This window comes from Phaenicophaeus curvirostris, chromosome 5 (genome assembly GCF_032191515.1).
Source record: "Phaenicophaeus curvirostris isolate KB17595 chromosome 5, BPBGC_Pcur_1.0, whole genome shotgun sequence".
Taxonomy (NCBI): Eukaryota; Metazoa; Chordata; class Aves; order Cuculiformes; family Cuculidae; genus Phaenicophaeus; species Phaenicophaeus curvirostris.
Genome location: NC_091396.1, coordinates 12,971,109 through 12,987,413, shown reverse-complemented (window position 1 = coordinate 12,987,413; position 16,305 = coordinate 12,971,109). Strand labels below are relative to the sequence as shown.

Genomic DNA, 16,305 nt, shown 5'->3' with positions numbered 1-16,305 from the left:
GTTACAAAAACTACATAGGAGGGCTTTTTCAAGTATATTTCACAAGTGCAGGAAGGTAGCAAACCCATCTGCCTCCCCGTGAGACGAGTGATAACAAGAAATGATGCTCAAAGAGTGAGCAAACTTCAAATTAAGCAGGAAGCAGTCTGTTCTGGTTGCTTGTCCAGCATATCAAACAAACATCTCAAGCATGCTAATATTGCTATTACCAAGTGTTATTTTTCTCCCACATTTAAGTTGTATTCACTCCCCTAGACCTCAAGCAATTTGGCAACTGCCTGAATTTTCTCTTAACTACAGGAGACCCAACCTAAAGTTAAGCTGTATTCAAACATTGAATTGGGGCCTTCAATGTGTTTTGAAGAAAAAGCAGCCTGCAAATAGCTGCTTTATTACAGAAACTAGCTGCTGCCTTGATTAAGCAACTGGAAGATAACAAAATGTAAACTAGGAGCAGATTATTTTTATTGCTTGCCAAACTGATTACAGCCACCAAAGCTCCACAAACAAGGACATGAAAAATCAGGGCCTACTTGTTAGCCATGGCTATATCACACTTACGGAAAGTTTCTGAGCTTATTTTGCCCTGCCTATTGTCATTTCACTGCAGGTGAGGCTGGCAAAGCCACAGAGCATCTAATTTTCATATAGCCAGTCACTTTCCAAGCCTGTTTGGTAGCTCAGAGCGGGGCTGCAGCCTTGCACACAGTGGAGTTTATGAAGGCCTCACACATAGGCGCTGAGCTCCTGGGCCAGAAGCAGCTTCCAGGGAGTAGATTTGTTTGTTTGGTAAACCTTGCTTGCAGTGAGCTAAAGCACTTTGTGCTTTCTTTCCACCAACCACAGCAAAAGGGCTTTCAGGGCTTTCTTTGTGAGAGCAAATGCAGTGATAGAGCTTGCAGATGGTCTGACCCAGCAGCTCACCCAGGCTCTGCCCTCTTACCAAGACCTGTTTCACTACGTCAACCATCACTATGTACTGTAATCATTATTTTTTTCTAAAAAAAAAAAGCAGAGAATACTGCTTTCATAGAATAATGGAATCATTGAGGTTGGAAAAGACCTAGAAGATCATCCAATCCAGCTGTCAGCTGAGCACCACCATGCCTACTAAACCATTTCCCAAAGTCCAATGTCTACATGCTTTTTTAACACCTCCAGAGCATGAGACTCCATCGCTTCCCTGGGCAGCCTGTTCTAATGCTTCACCACTCTTTTGGTAAAGAATTTTTTTCTAATATTCATTGTAAACCCCCTGTGGCACAACTCTAGTCCTGTCCCTTGTTACCTGGAATAAGAGACCAGCACCCACCTTGCTACAACCTCCCTTCAGGGGGCACTAAAAAGCATTATGGTGTCCTCTCAGCCTCCTTTTCTCCAGACTAAACAACGAACAGTTCCCTCTGCTCCTCTTAAGACTTGTGCGCTAGGCTGTTCCCCAGCTCCTTTGCCCTCCACTGGACACACTCCAGCAGCAAAATGGTCTTGTGTTGACGGGCCTAAAACTGAACACAGTATTCAAGGAGTAGCCTCACCAGCACTGAGTACAGGGGCAAAATCACTTCCCTAGTCCTGCTGGCGACATCACTGTTGATACAGACCAGGATGCTGTTCACATTTTTGGCCACCCGGGCACACTGCTGTCTTTGCCCCACGGTCTCCATCACAGAGACTGTGGAGTAAAGCCCCCAGACACACCAGCAGCAACCCACTGAGCCAAGGCGATGCCCTCCAGCTTATCACAGAATCATAGAATGGGTTGGGTTGGAAGGGCCTTGAACACCTCCAGGGATGGGGCAGCCACAGCTTCTTTGGGCAACCTGTGCCAGTGCCTCACCACCCTCATCGTGAAGCATTTCTTTCTAATATCTAGTCTAAATCTTCCCCCTTCCAATTTAAAGCAATTCCCCTTCTTCCTATCGCTCCATACCCTTGTAAAGAGTGTCGCCCCCACCCCAGCTTGCTTGTACTCCTTCAGGAACTGGAAGGTCGCTCTAAGGTCTCCCCAGAGCCTTCTCTTCTCCAGGCTGAACGAGCCCAGCTCTCCCAGCCTCTTCTCCTACGGGAGGGGCTCCAGCCCCCCCGAGCATCTCCGTAGCCCTCCTCTGGACCCCTTCCATATCCTTCTTACGTTGGGGATTCCAGAAGCGGACACAATCCTCCGGGCTCTGGTTCGAACGCCCCGCGCCGCCGCCGAGCGGGGACGGTGATTGGGGCGGGGCGGGAAAGGCGGGGGGCGGTGCGCGCGCAGCGGGGGAGGGCGGGGCCAGGATGGAGCGGGCGCGCGCGGGGCGGACGGCGGGGCTGGCGCGCGCCGTGCTGGAGCGGGCGAGGGGGCGGCGGCCGGCGGCGGGCCCGGTGGGTGATGGGGGGGGCGGAGCCCGGTGGGTAATGGGGGGGGTGTGGGGAACCGGTGGGTGATGGAGGGGGGGGCCCGGTGGGTGATGGAGGGGGGAGCCCGGTGGGTGATGGAGGGGGAGCCCGGTGGGTGATGGAGGCGGGGGAACCCGGTGGGTGATGGCGGGGAGGAGCCCGGTGGGTGATGGAGGAAGGGGAGCCCGGTGGGTGATGGGTGGCTGAGAGGCCCCAGTGCCTCATGGAGGGGGGGAGACCCCGGTGGGTGACTGGGGAGTTGGAGGGGAGCCCTGTGGGTGATGGGCGCCTGAGAGACCCCGGTGGGTGATTGTGGGGGGAGAGTCTGGTGGGTGACTGGGGAGAGGGGACCCCGGTGGGTAATCTGGGGGGGCAGACCCCCGTGTGTGATGGAGGGGGGAAACACTGGTGGGTAATGGGGGTGAAGACCTTAATGAGTGATGGAGGGGAGACCCCGGCAGGTGATTGGGGTGGGGGCAACACTCCAGTGGGTCATTGAGGTGGGGGGGAGCCCCCAGTGGGTGCTGCAGGGCAGCAGAAACATGGTAACTAAGAAGCGCCGAGGAGCTGCACTCTTAAATGATGCCAGGATGGAACAGCCCCGGCTGGAAAGGACCTTAAAATCATTTTGAATAACCTAAAGGTTATCTAGGGTGACTCGTGTCCTGTTGTCACTCTCTGTATGCGCACAGGACTGAGCTGTGTGTGTGCTTTAGTGAGCTGGAGGCATTTTAACACGCACAGATCAGGTTCACACACAGTTACGTCCCCCTGCGTTTTGTCTTATAAAAGGATCCTTGCAAATAAATGCCCAGCGCTTTGCAGGACAGGTGTCCAGTCCAGTGACCGCTCCATCCAGTGACCCCCTGGTGCAGCAGGTGCCTTGGGGGTGAGCAGTGTTGGAAAGCCGGTACTCACGCTGCGTGGAGATGAAGCCCTGCAGAGCAGGGGGGCACAGCTTCACCCCAGAAACAGCCTCCGGCACGAATGGATCATCTGCTATGGAATCCCTGGACACTTTATACCTCTAAGCCACAAGCACCAAATCATGAGTTACAAAAGATGTCTTTAATTGCAGGAAGAAGATTCAGAGCGTCTCAGTGCAGCGTTTGCCTCCATTGTAAACTTGATGAATCAAGCCACAAGGGAATGCGAGGTGAGCTTTCCCCCCTGGACCCGTGTGAAGTGGAATGTTTGTGATGTGTCTGGGAGAGGCCTCTTTGCACTGCTCCTACTAAAACTGCAAAAATTAGACTTCCATTTTGCTCATTGCATGGCAAGAGCTTTGCTAGTGAGCCTGTGATGCAGGCCTAGATTAAAAAATCCGGAATATTTGCCATGATGTTATCATTTGCCACATGTTTCCCAGTGTTATCCTGATCTATGGGTATCACCTTGGCTGATGAACAGCAATATCCGCATTTACCACACAGAGTACCAGCAGGCCAGTACAAATTTTAGGAGAGGGTTTCTCCCCTCCTTGGTGGAAAGGCTCTGTGGTCACATAGACAGAAACACCAGGTGACACCACAGGCTACATTTTGTTAGCCACTGTCCCCTTCACATTGTAGAGTTGTTTCCAGGGATGAGGAGTGGCTTTATGACAGAGTTAACCCTTTGTTTTCATCATGCCAGCATGAACTGCTTATGCTGGTTAGTAGAGTCAGTGTGTGCTGGGTGGGAGAAGTAATGGAGAATTTGAATCTTGAGGCGAGATTGCTTTTTTCCACATGTTCACGCTGAATTCAAAGAGTTAACCTCCCCATTTTACATCCATAATGTCTGAATCTCATATAAAATCTAAACAAAGTTGATCTGAGATGTTGTTACTAGATTATGGGGTCGGTTCTGCACAGCACTGTATCTTTACTGGTGATAGGTAGAAACTGAGGCATGGTGTACAGATGCTCAGCTCCACTGCTCTCATGTTGGCACACGTTCACTGTGAGACTGCATTACAAGAGCTGTGCTTGTGCCCTGCTGCCAGGTGTCATTACTCTTCTGGGCAGGCGGACTAGGGGGCCATCTCTGCCAGCCACTCCTTGCAAATAAAAGCTCTGCAGCCTGACTGCTACGTTCACACCATCACAATTTACATTGTCTGTGCCCTTCAGAGTCTGTTATCATCACGCAACAGGGAGCTTGTTGTTTGCAGAGTTAATAACAGAGGCTGCCTTCAATTAAATTAAACAGTAGTTCAACACACCAGCTGATTAGCTCTTAAGCAACTCCTTTATCATTTCAAAGCATTACATACACAGTGAGCAGTTAATCCTAAAACAGCTCCAGCAGAACAGAGCTTTACACATGATGAAACAAAAATATATTGTATAGAGACTCATCCTGTGTCCTGTTAGGAGTATGTAATAGAGCGGGAGCACGCAGTGGATGACTTCCACATTTATGCATCAGCCAAGACAGTACTGCTTCAGGCATCTTTTGTAGAGAAGAGTCATGATGGGTGCGGGGAGGAATTCTCAGACCCACAAGTTCATTGATAAAGTTTACAAAGCATAACACAACCATTTAGGCACTTGAATGCCCCTGAATGCGAATGATTAAAACTACGTGTTTAGAATTATTTAGAGACCAAAGTTTACCCACTTTTCTTACCAAAAGTTTGATTTTATTTCTTTGCTCTGTGACATAATGTAAAAGACTCTGGTTCACCTCCTGTGATACAGAGAGAGGATTTGATGTATATTGGGATGTAGCTCCACAGTAAAATGTAATACAAGCAAACCAAACCAGCTGAAGTGTGCATAACCTTAAGGAATAAAAGACAGCAATAGATTTAGAAATAAGAATTACTATCGGCCTTATTTTTGCTATGTTAAGTCTTTTGACAGTCAGACAGAACGAAAATATAACTGAAATAAAATAGCTACTTTGGAACTTTTTGGTCCTAGTGATCAGAAAAGGTGCCTCTGGGAGGAGTTCTGTGGTGACAGCAGATGGCAGCAGAGCTGTACTCAAATTTGCAGTGGGGAAGACTGAAGTACCTTTATCGTGGAGCCAGAATAGGGCTCTTGTGGACTTGAATACTATCAGAACTGCTATGCTACTGCTAGCAGCCTTGAAGACAATTTAACTTCTTCATTTGCTGGTATTAACATGCTCTGCTTTTAGAGCACTGTGCCTCCATGTGCCCTGCAGAACCAGTCTTCACTGGCTAGGTAGCAAAGCACCTATCTTGCATTATGTCCCATTAAGGACACACAAACTATACCTTCTTCCACCAGGGCTTTTCTTGAAGGGCCTGATCAGGTAGATGTTCCCAGAGCTTTCCTTCTGATATTTTTGTGAATTCAGTTCTGAGGCATCAAAGAGTCCCTATGTATGGGACACAGGCATCTAAAATCATGGCTGACAGTCTTGTACCAGAAAACAGTTGTACTGTGGACATCCAGGCATTGTTTTCATCCCCACATGACAACAAACCAGCCAATTAATACAGGTCAATAGCCGTGCAGTTTTACTTTTAATTGTAAATCTGCAGTAGTTGTGAGCATGGCTTTGATGATTCTCTGCAAAATATTTTCTGTTTCTATTGTTCAGAAGTACTATAGCCTTGTGGCAGCCTGTAGATGCAAAGAGCATGAAGTCAAACACATCTGCAGATATCATGGCAGGCAAACACGGGAAAGAGAGCCAGAGTTCTCCAAAGAAGTAAGTAGGTGGTTTTGGGTTTGATTAAAGGTTATTTCTTCCCTTGCTGTGGGACAGCTGTTATGCATCTGGTGTCTGTAACACTTGCTATACTAAATGTGTGTGGTTTGACATCATGGGCTTATGAGCACCTGGGCTGATGTGAGCCTTCTCTTAAGGGAGGAGGCAGAATAACTTCTGATGGCACCAATGGGTGTTACATCAGTCCTTTAGTGGAGGGGAAGATTCCATGGACAGAGAGCATACCCTGTCTCAGGGGCTGAATTGGCCTTTGGTGTTGTATCATTAGAAAACAGTTTTGGCTTGGTTTTTTTTTCCCAGAGGACTGAAGCCTCTGTAGCGCCCAGCCGAGCTTGGACTTGCCAGCAACATGTAAGTTTATAGAATATTTAGTTTTTAAATTGAGGTGTAGAATTTCTTTATCAGTGTGCCGGTTCAGATTTGTGATTAGGTTTGGGGCCTCTGATGGCACAGATGATGTATCAGTGGTGCATTCATAACCCTAATGTATGTGTAGATGGGCAGTAGAGTCGGTGTACAGGGACTTGACAATTAATTACAAACCTGATTGTGGCATTCTGGCACATAATCAGTTAAGAGTTTACTTGATATTTTGGGCTGGTACAGAATGTCAAACACTGTGATTAATCTTTAGGCTCTTGTAATTTGCATCAGCAACAATGACCCAGGACTTCTCCAGTCTCACCTCATTTGCACTTCTGACACATTCCGTGTGTTGTGGAAAGACTTGCAGCAAGGCGTGCAGCAGTTGCATAGCCAGCTGTACTTGGCTCTCATACAGTCTTTGTGAAGACCCCCGTTCCTCATGGAGACGAGAACTTTATTTATTATTCAAAGCCCAGCACCTTACTGAATCAATTTTGGGAACTTCTAAGCCACAAAAGTTGAGAAACATAGAATTCATATCACAGCACAAATTAGTGGGAGCACCCATCTTGTATGGAAGTTTTCCAGATTTATGTTCAAAAGGTTGGCAACTTTGAGTTTTGAGGCAGAGATTACAGCATGTTGATTATTTCCATTGACTGAAAGATTAGATTAAATACTTTGAGTGCGGTGTTTGCTAATTTTTGTATTGACAGAAATGTTTTAGTTTTGTACATGCTGCCTATATTTTGAAAAATCTGAGTACGTATGTTTACATAGCAGCTGAAATGTAATTTTTTAACCTAAATTAAAAATATTTTTTTGTGGGAAATCTAAGATGACTAACAATAACGAAATTTTTCCCCCAAAGACCAGAAAACCTTCCGAAGACATCTACATTGAAGTTTCTCCTGGCACCTATTCTGTCACAGCAACCTCAGAGGACATGGTACAACAAACCCACGTGGTGGATGTCATCGCAGGACAAAGTGTTGATTTAACTTTTGTTCTGTGATGTCTGTCATTCCTTGGCAATCACAGGAATAAATATGAGACTGTCCTAATGCATGTAATGAATCATGTATATAATTTTCTTATTAGCACTTTAATAGTATCCTCTTCCTTGGGACTCCCATCTTTTATGGCCTGTATATTTGTTTTCTACTTAATGCAATTATACGCAGCCCACTTTGTACACCAATTTTATAAGTATTTGTACATTGTGTGCCTTAATTCCAATTATGTGATCATGTAATTCCAGGCTTTTATACTTGAAATGATTAAAGATACAATCAATGGAATAAAATACATAATTTAGTCTTTGTGGTGACAGCTTCTTTTATATTATCCTCAGACAGAACACCCACATCACATTCTTGACCACAGAGAGCATGATCTACATGGTATGAATATGGATGTACATTAGCTTCTGTGGGCTGGCATTGATTTTAAAGCAGCCGGCTTGCTGTGCATCTCTCCTATCTGTACTTTTATTATTCTGACAAAGAAATAAAATGCAAATGACATTCACTTATTAGGACCCCGACTCGGGCAGGTGTTTGAATGTGCGTCAGATATTCACTATAGGCACATAAACTATCAACACTTCAAGTCCTGTCTCTTTGCAGGCTCTTACCTAAGCTAAACATCAGTCAGCTGCCTTTTTCAGTAGATTCATGAATTGTCTCCTGTGTCCTGCAGGGGAAAAATACTGCTGAGCAACTGCATGCTGCAGCTTTTGGCCAAGTTACTGTGCTTTAAACATGAGCAGACTCCCTGGATGCTTAACTCTCCTGCAGGATCAAATTCCACAGTTTGCATCAGTGACATGATCTCCCTCTCTCTCTATGCATACATGTGTGTGTGATTTTTTTTTTTTTTTGTAGCTGAGGGTATGAAGGTTTAAGTTAATTCTCATGGGAATATAAAACTGAGTGGCTCGAATGCTGGATCTCTGAGCATTTTGTTGTATCTACAGTAGCATCTCCTTTACACTCTGGCTATTTATTTCCTCTTCTACTTTAATCCTGAAAAAGATACTTTCAGCTGTCAGCTTATATTGTTTCTCCATTCTTTCTACAAAAAGAAATGGCCATAGACAAATTGGAGGTTTATTAGACCCTTGTTCTGCATCTGTTCAGGCTTTTTAGTACTCATGCTAGTTTACCTGATATCTCCAGAATTGTAAAGTCAAGTCCAAACACTAGGAATTTAATATAACACCCTGGAGTAAAGAATGAGGATGCTGAAAATCCATGTGGCTAGAAATAGAGTTTCTTAGTTATTAATATAATAGTTATCCATAAGGATATTCTACAGAGACAGTACCTAAGTAAGAACTTGATTTGCCATGTAAATGTAACACTGATATAGAATAAGCAGTTGACCTGATATTTCAGCTCCTGAACTTCACCAGCTGTATCATTTATTGAATTTGGGTTGATCACGTGTCTCTCTGCTTTGTTGCAAGTAAGCTCTTTGCTGTTTTTTTTTCTCTCTGTCCTCTTCTGATATGGTCTGTATCATCAAGTTTGTCATCTCCTGTGTAAGTTGCTTTACGCTTATCATCTGGTTCTGTTTTCTTTCTTGGTCTTTTATACCTTTGTTTTCCTGATGCTGTAAAACCTTCTTTCTGGGGAACAGAAAGCAAATCTCTTGGAAGGCTAGTTGAAAAAAGCAGCAGTATCTTTGTAACTACTGCTTTCCTGGTGGTAAGACAGGTACCTCTGCCTCACATAACTTTAATAACTGCATTATTTCTGTGCTAGTACAAACTTCACTGCTGAAATAGAAGTGTACACTAAGACTGCAGGATTTTCAGAAGCCTTTAGGCTTTGACTAAACCTTTCTTCTTTGGAAGTAAAGAGTATTTTTGGCTACTGCAGTGGAAGGACATTAGGCCAACAGAGAACACTCCTGGGAAGCCTGCTCTCTAGCTTCACTTGGTCCTTGCAAGTTACTTCTGATGCAGTCTGTATTATACGATGAGACAGCTGTAGCAGTTTTGAGGAGCAGCAGTTTATCTTCTGGGTTTCTACATAACTTTACAAAACACCAAGGGCTATTTTACAGGAATAAAACTCTGTCATCATACTCTCTTACCACATGGCACCTACTATTGTAATTCATGTTACCAGTTTGGGGCTAGAATGAAGCCACTCTGGTTTATTTTTAGTTTTACCAAAAGGCAAAGCATGTCACTTCCACGCACACGTGTGACACTGGCTAACATAGAGCATGTTCGCCTGAAGCTCCGTGCTGGCCTAAAACTTCCATGTTCCTAGGACATCAATTGCAAAGGTGCATAATGTGTGCAGTTACGATTATAATAAAATAGGAACCATACGCTTAATAAGTTGGTAGGCAGCTGCTTAAATTTAATGCATATATCTTATATGCTCGCAGTTATAGTATATTCTCTGTTTACCAAGACATGTCATTAATCTTCTCCTAAAGAAAATCATGCAGGTTTAGCATTTTCAAAGTTTTACTCTGCAGTCAGCTCACAGTTGCAAAAGCATGAAGGTACAGAGGAGCTAATATTTCATTTCTGGTATATAACGTATTAATGTACCCCTGGTGCTTTTGTGCAGAGCAGTGTCTCTGTTCATCCTGCCATTCTCTTTCATCTTCCCCTTCTTCCTGCAAGCTTTTCTCTTCCTCTTTTATGTGCTTGCTTTTTTTGGCATTCATGTTCTGGGTTTTCTTTTCCAAGTTTTTCTGAAGCAGGAGGGGACCACGGCTGACAGAAACCAGGCCTAAAAATCAGGTTGTTGTCCTTGTTCCTAGCTGTGATACAGTCTGCTTGCTCTGTATATTCTAGCTTCAAGGTAGGGATCCGCTGCTTAAACTGCTTGCTTCTTGTGAGGGAGTAAGAGAAGATACTCATAGAGACAGTTCAGTAAAAATATCTGCTTTTATCTTTCAGAGACAGAGATCATGACTATCAGTTTGACTAGCAGAGCCCAGAAGAACTGAATTTTTTCCAGACTGAATCTGTTCTTATGTTTTATTGCTTCTGACAGTCACAGCTGTCTGTTTTCTACTACTCATGCAGGTCTCTACTTCCACAGAACTTCACTGAATTGATGTCAATAGGCATTTGGCAGTTTTCTGAACTGAAAACTGCATTGTTGAATGCTCACACAGTTACTGGCACAATCTTTTTCATTTTTACCAAGTAGCGTCTCTCCATCCTTAGGTCTTTGTGGTTTGGTTTTGTTTTAATTAGTGAAGAAGTTCCCTTCCTATCACAAAACTAGTGGGTGGCTTTAGCAGGCAGTTAGGTTAGGAACAATATATTTTTTCTAGCCAACGGTCAGACCATTAACAAGAATATTTCTTCAAACAAACCGCATGCTTCAGTAAATACTGTATTAATACAGATTACCTTATTACAAATGATGGCTCACAATCTTGGTCTCTTGGGAAACCTTTCATTGAGAGTTGCCCTCTGGGTGACTGCTCAATGGTTTCAAACTCTGCATGTTGATTAGTCAGGGCAGCGCTGGACCTATCCACAATGGAGATGGCTTTGGATTTCTGCTTGCCCTCTGTACATGTGCTGCTAGGATTACTCAGTCCTGGGAGGAAGTAAAATTGTATCTAAGAGCAAAACCAGAACTGAAATGGAGAAACGCCCATTTCAGAAGAGTGGAAAACACACATTAAACCTGAAAAGTATTCTTTCAGGCAATTTATTCAGCATGGATTAGCTATGAAAGTTAATGAAGATGTTAGCGTCATAGAAAGCATAGGGAAATGACAAGTAGTTTTCCATGGGATAAGCTGCAAAAAGAAGAGCTAGCATGCAAGATGAGGCAGCAGAAATGGTAGGGAGGGGGAAGTATTGTGTCAGAGGCTGCTGTGGAAATTTATAGTATTTATACCAATCAACTACAAGAGGAGTGACTGCCTAGGTGAAGGGGGCACAGAACACACTTGGTTATTTCCCCCTGACTGCTTGTTTCCTGTAAGCATCATTAAAAGGTACCTGAATTACTGGGATGGAACTTGTGGTGCCTTCTTTTCCAGTATTTCCCCTCTGGTCTTGCAGAATTCTTTAGCCTGGGCTTCTCAAGACAGCTGGAGTCTGTGTTAACAGCACTGTCCACCACAGTACTCTTAGTGGAGAATGGCGCTGGGTCCCCCTCGGAATCAGAAGAGGGAGAAGATGCTGCCACAGCTGCCGTTTCTTCTTGGTTTGGGCCTTCCAGTTCTAGAAGGTGTGGAGAGGGCTCACTAATAGACTCTGCCTCTTCAGTTTCTCTCTGAAAGACCAGAGACCTGGACGGAAGAGGCCACCAGGCATCAACACAGGGATGGCAGCAGCAGATGCACCGTACGTATGCTGACAAACAGCATATACCATCACAGTGATAGTGGAAATGGGGCCAGCAAGGTGAGCAGAGCAAGTAGTGCTTGGCAAGGCTATGTACAGCACAAAGAGGAATCGGGGCTGGTTTAGGACTGCAGGAAAAAATACAAGAGTTAGTGTTTGGACTTTCTCTGGGCTTCACCCTGCTGGTGAAGGGCATGTGGATCATCTCTACAATCCTCTCCCACAGGCTGGGAGGGATCCACAGAGCCACATCACATGGAAGTTTCACTTTCTTGTCATTCCAGAACTGGACGACAATTTCTTCATTTTCTGAGGCTGTTGAGAGAAAAGGAAAGCAGCCATAAGCAGCCGGCCTGCCTGGGCAGTGCAGATACACAGACGAGCCTTTGCAGCCTTATGCATCTACTCCTGTGAAACAGTAGGATCTCTCCTGTCTGTAATACTTCACCATAATCTCAGAGAGGGTGGAATGGGCAGCTAGGGTGCCATCGGTGTGCCAACAGGCCTGGCAGCATCTATCTTCTCAATTTGTCATCAGATGAACAAAAAAATTTTTTCTGAGTATCTTTTGTTGCTACTGCCAAAGTTAGCCATAATGGTCTGAGAACAGTATTTTGATACGTTAGTGGAGCTTGGCAGCCAGATATTGGAAAAAAAAATGAGCTGTTGAAATCTCCTACATTGAAGTGACAAAATCACTCCCAGATGTACCATTTGGTACACACGTACACTCGTAGGCATTCAAGCATGAATGGCTGCTTTCTGAGAGCTGCCTCACTTGTATCCCTCATGAAAAGGACATCACCACAGAAGGTGACATTTTCATGGGTCACAACTTCCTTAGGGTCAGACTGGTGAGGTTACATGCAGATATCTAACAGCAAGTTCCATCACCTCCTGCAAGCTCTAAGCAACACTAAACTGTCGTCTTTGCACTGGTGTTTCTCTGGTTGTAGCACCTTGACAAGGGTTTGTCCTGACAGTCTCACTCATGTTCCAGAGCAAGGTGAGGAAGAAGAGGGCAGCATCTTTCTTACCTCGTAAGGGGTCCCTCGTCTCAATGCCCATGAGGACGGTTCCGGGGCCATACCTGGCCATTTCTGGCTCCCAGGGTGCCAGTACTTTGTCTCCAGGGAGTAAGGAGTGTTTCATCCCGTTTACATATTCCAGGATGTCATCCTTTGCTGTTTTCTGCTCACACACTGGATGCCTTCCACGTGACACAAGTGGTTTGGCAAACTCTACCAGGAACATGCCTCTTTCACCCTGTTACCAGGAACAAAATTATAGTTCCTCTGATAGTCGGTAAAAGTGTCAGGTCATGTAACCTTCACTGGGAGGCCATTCTGTGGCTATGTGGCTAGGTCAAAATACCAAGCAAGCCTGAACAGTAACTAGTATGCAGTGTTCAGCATTGAGAAAGCAAGAAAAACCTCCATGAGGCTCACCAGAAAGCTGGCTAAGTGAAGTATATGTACTGATTGACTGCCCCTAGGGTCTGTATTTTCTTATCCGAGAGAAAAAGCTATAGAAACAGTGCCACTGGGTTTCACAAACCACACCATACACACCAGATAACAAGGGACATTGAAGCCATTCAGACTTGTTCTTCAGTCATGCCCAACTCCTTGCTCATTGCATACACCACTAACTCTGCCTCTTGCAGGGGTTGTTGGGAATTTTTATTTTCTTTTAAATTAGGGCTTGTCAAGAAGCTTTTCATCAACAATGAAATGAGTACTTCCGTGTTCTTGAGAAAGAATAGGTGCTTTTTTCTGTTAAGTTTGAAGTGCTAACAAAGTAATGAATTAAAGCTTTCACTAACATTTCTGAAAAGACACTCAGTGCTTGGTCTGTAGCTGACTCAAGCTGGAAATGTGTACATAAAACACTAACGCTTTTCCTGTGCTATTGATGGTTAAGTGTCTACACACAACAGTAGCTGGTACACTGCTCACATCACCACTCACTGTCCAAGCCTGGCTCAATGCCTAGCGCCAGCAGAAGCAGGGGATCTGCTCTAGCAAGTGCACAACAATACTGCTCTCCCCAGGAACTGTAAGTTTGGAGGGTACCCATCTTCTGCGCAAGATGAGGATCCCTGAAACAGGCCTGTTCACCCCTGGATTCAAGAACGGGATGCAGGGAAGAACAAGGATCTTACAATTTCTAGTTTATTGGTATGTGAGGCTGATCTGCATGTAGAAGGCTCACCCCACGTGCCAGGCTGCAGGAGGTGAGGACAGCCCGGAATCAGGAATGTCTGGAGCTTTGTGAATTGACTTAACCACAAGCAACAGCTGTCCTGGTGGTCCGTTCTCTAATTCACGCACCAGCTGAAATCAGAACTGCTACCCTAGACTCAGGTGGCACGTGAGGACTGCTGGTGGACTGGACACCCCATTACACACAGCCATGACTACCACACAGCAACCACCACTCACCTCTATCTCCTCCTTTACTGTACCTCGGTAATAAAACCCATCTTGTTCTCCTCTCACCAGCACAGGGACGTTGCTGTCTAAGCACACTGATCTCCCTGATGTGCTCAGCCTCTTCCATGCAGGGCGCGGAGAGGGATTACACAGTGGATTACACTGGCACCTTGAAGAAAAGAAAACGGGTCAGCACTTGGGCAAACAGCTTCTATAGGACATGAAAAGAAAAAAATCTTGTAAGATTTAAGAACCCTATCATGCCAAAGCATGTGGGAAGAAAGAGAAAACTTGCTTGTGCAGGGACGATGCTTTGCTCTTGGGGAAAAAGCCATCAGTGTGTATTCTTATCCAGATTTACTTGGTTTTGAATTTAGAGGAAGTGAACCTGGAGTATGCTGAGATTCAGGGCCAGCACTACCTGCACTAGCCCCTTTGCTGTTTACGTAGCAAGTAAATGCAATCCTTAAGATCAGGAGAAAGGATCTGTCTCCAGCAGAGAGCATAGCATAGGTGTGCTCCAAAGTGGAGTAGCTGATGGCTTGAACTGGGGCATTCAGGGAACAACAGAAAAGTGAACAACAAAGCTGCTTGTTGATGACAGGTTCAAGTTCAAAACAGGCAAAATAATCCCGTCACAAAGCATTAGAAGCATTTCACAGAAGACAGCTGCTAACGCAAGACACTTATTTATCCAAATAATATTAAAGGACTGTTTCTTTGAAAGGAGGTTTACTCAGGCTTTGCTTTTCATACTCTCTGGGTAGCAAATCTCTTCAGTTAATACCATCTAAAAAACTGCCAGTGCAGTGGAGGGGAAAGCTCAAATGATGTTCAAGCTGCTGATTTATTAATCTGACACACGAACCTGTTTTATCCTTTCAGATATCATGAAAAAGAACAAATCAGACTCAAACAGGAACTTGATTTTACCTCCAAGGGGTGAGGTGTTCAGCAATCCAGGCAGGATGCACTCCAAAAGGGCTCCTGCAGCAGGGGTTAACAGCAGGTATGACACTGGAGCACGAGAACTTGTCCAGAGCTGGCATTGCACTGCAATATTTGTGACCCATAGGCAGGAAACCTTCTGAACAAGCCATTCTTGCAAAAGCAGCTACCTGCAGGACTCGGTCATGAGCTGTAAGTAGAAAAGAGACAATGTACTTGCATTTTCCAACACAAGCACAGTTGCTTTCCTGTGTGCCTCAAGAACTCAGTAGATTTTATTGTTTATTTAAAAAGAATGAATTCAAAATACCCAGACTGGCATTTGGTCAGATGAACCTGTATCACCAACTTCAGTGATCTTCAGTAACCCAAACCTCAACACAGTAGAGGGACAAGAACACCCAAGGAAACTAGAAATGCTGTAAAAATCCCCAGCAAATAGCTTTCACCTTCCTCCAACTTTCATTTCTCCTTGTAACATTCACCTCTCTTTTCTTATCACTGTACTCTCCTTTAAAGCTTTCTTGTACACAGCTCCAGCCAAACCTTCCCTATTTTACAAGCCAAGACAGAAGTTGACAAGCTGAGTAAACGTGACAGTTTCTGAACGTGATGTTAGATTACAGTTGCCTGTTACTTGTTTTATTTACAGTGATGTACTAAGATGAAATATTTTGATATTTCAGCTGTCCTGTCGTGTTTTAGAGCAGCAGGATTATGGCTTGCCATGAGAACAAATGAGATGCTCAGATCTGACAAGTGATAACTATTCAGAGGCTGTCACACCAAGATTGATTATGTGATGCTGGTTTTGGTAGTCTGACAAGATGTAGTAGGCAAGCCTCTATCCCTTTTTATTACATTCTTTTTTAATACAGCTTAGAAATGTTTACGATGCTTAAGGCAAAATTTTCATGGAAATTCAACATATAAAATTTAAGTGCCTAATTTACTTTACAAAATATAACTTAAGTGCACATATTACGTTAAAATTTTGTATCTTATTTAAGAGATATGATACAGAAACACAATTTCAAAAAACTAGCACACCAAACCCAGCAAGAATAGATTTAGCTGCTGCAAAATATGTCTTTATGTCAAATCAACACAATATATTCACTTGTTTCACAATTACACAAACTCCTCTATTAT

The 16,305-nt window shown here is 44.4% G+C and overlaps 2 protein-coding genes across 3 annotated transcripts; one reads left to right on the top strand and one right to left on the bottom strand.

Annotated features, from left to right (window-relative positions):
- Window positions 1-2,264: 2,264 nt before the first annotated feature.
- On the top strand, window positions 2,265-7,935 carry AKIP1 (A-kinase interacting protein 1). 2 transcript variants are annotated; one of them, XM_069857642.1, is made up of 5 exons: window positions 2,265-2,358; window positions 3,452-3,529; window positions 5,932-6,042; window positions 6,364-6,414; window positions 7,301-7,935. In XM_069857642.1, exons 1-5 carry the CDS (start codon window positions 2,272-2,274, stop codon window positions 7,442-7,444), a joined length of 471 nt encoding a protein of 156 aa, XP_069713743.1. In that variant the 5' UTR covers window positions 2,265-2,271; the 3' UTR covers window positions 7,445-7,935. The 2 variants fall into 2 exon arrangements, with proteins under 2 accessions (XP_069713743.1, XP_069713744.1); XM_069857643.1 differs by lacking the exon at window positions 5,932-6,042.
- Window positions 7,936-9,933: 1,998 nt separating this feature from the next.
- C5H11orf16 (chromosome 5 C11orf16 homolog) lies at window positions 9,934-15,305 on the bottom strand. The gene is made up of 5 exons (XM_069857000.1): window positions 15,139-15,305; window positions 14,215-14,374; window positions 12,808-13,036; window positions 11,423-12,085; window positions 9,934-11,012 (listed from the first exon to the last, which is right to left on the bottom strand). Exons 1-5 carry the CDS (start codon window positions 15,303-15,305, stop codon window positions 10,816-10,818), a joined length of 1,416 nt encoding a protein of 471 aa, XP_069713101.1. The 3' UTR covers window positions 9,934-10,815.
- Between the last annotated feature and the right edge of the window lie 1,000 nt (window positions 15,306-16,305).

Bases quoted from the DNA above. Each gene is read 5' to 3' on its own strand.
- AKIP1 (XM_069857642.1), top strand. From the start codon at position 2,272: ATGGAGCGGGCGCGCGCGGGGCGGACGGCGGGGCTGGCGCGCGCCGTG. The intron at 3,530-5,931 runs GTGAGCTTTCCC...TCTATTGTTCAG, and splicing joins AAGCCACAAGGGAATGCGAG to AAGTACTATAGCCTTGTGGC. The intron at 6,415-7,300 runs GTAAGTTTATAG...TTTCCCCCAAAG, and splicing joins CTTGGACTTGCCAGCAACAT to ACCAGAAAACCTTCCGAAGA.
- C5H11orf16 (XM_069857000.1), bottom strand. From the start codon at position 15,305: ATGGCTTGTTCAGAAGGTTTCCTGCCTATGGGTCACAAATATTGCAGT. The intron at 13,037-14,214 runs GTGAGTGGTGGT...TCCTGGTAACAG, and splicing joins CAGTAAAGGAGGAGATAGAG to GGTGAAAGAGGCATGTTCCT. The intron at 11,013-11,422 runs GTACCTTTTAAT...ACTTCCTCCCAG, and splicing joins GTTCCATCCCAGTAATTCAG to GACTGAGTAATCCTAGCAGC.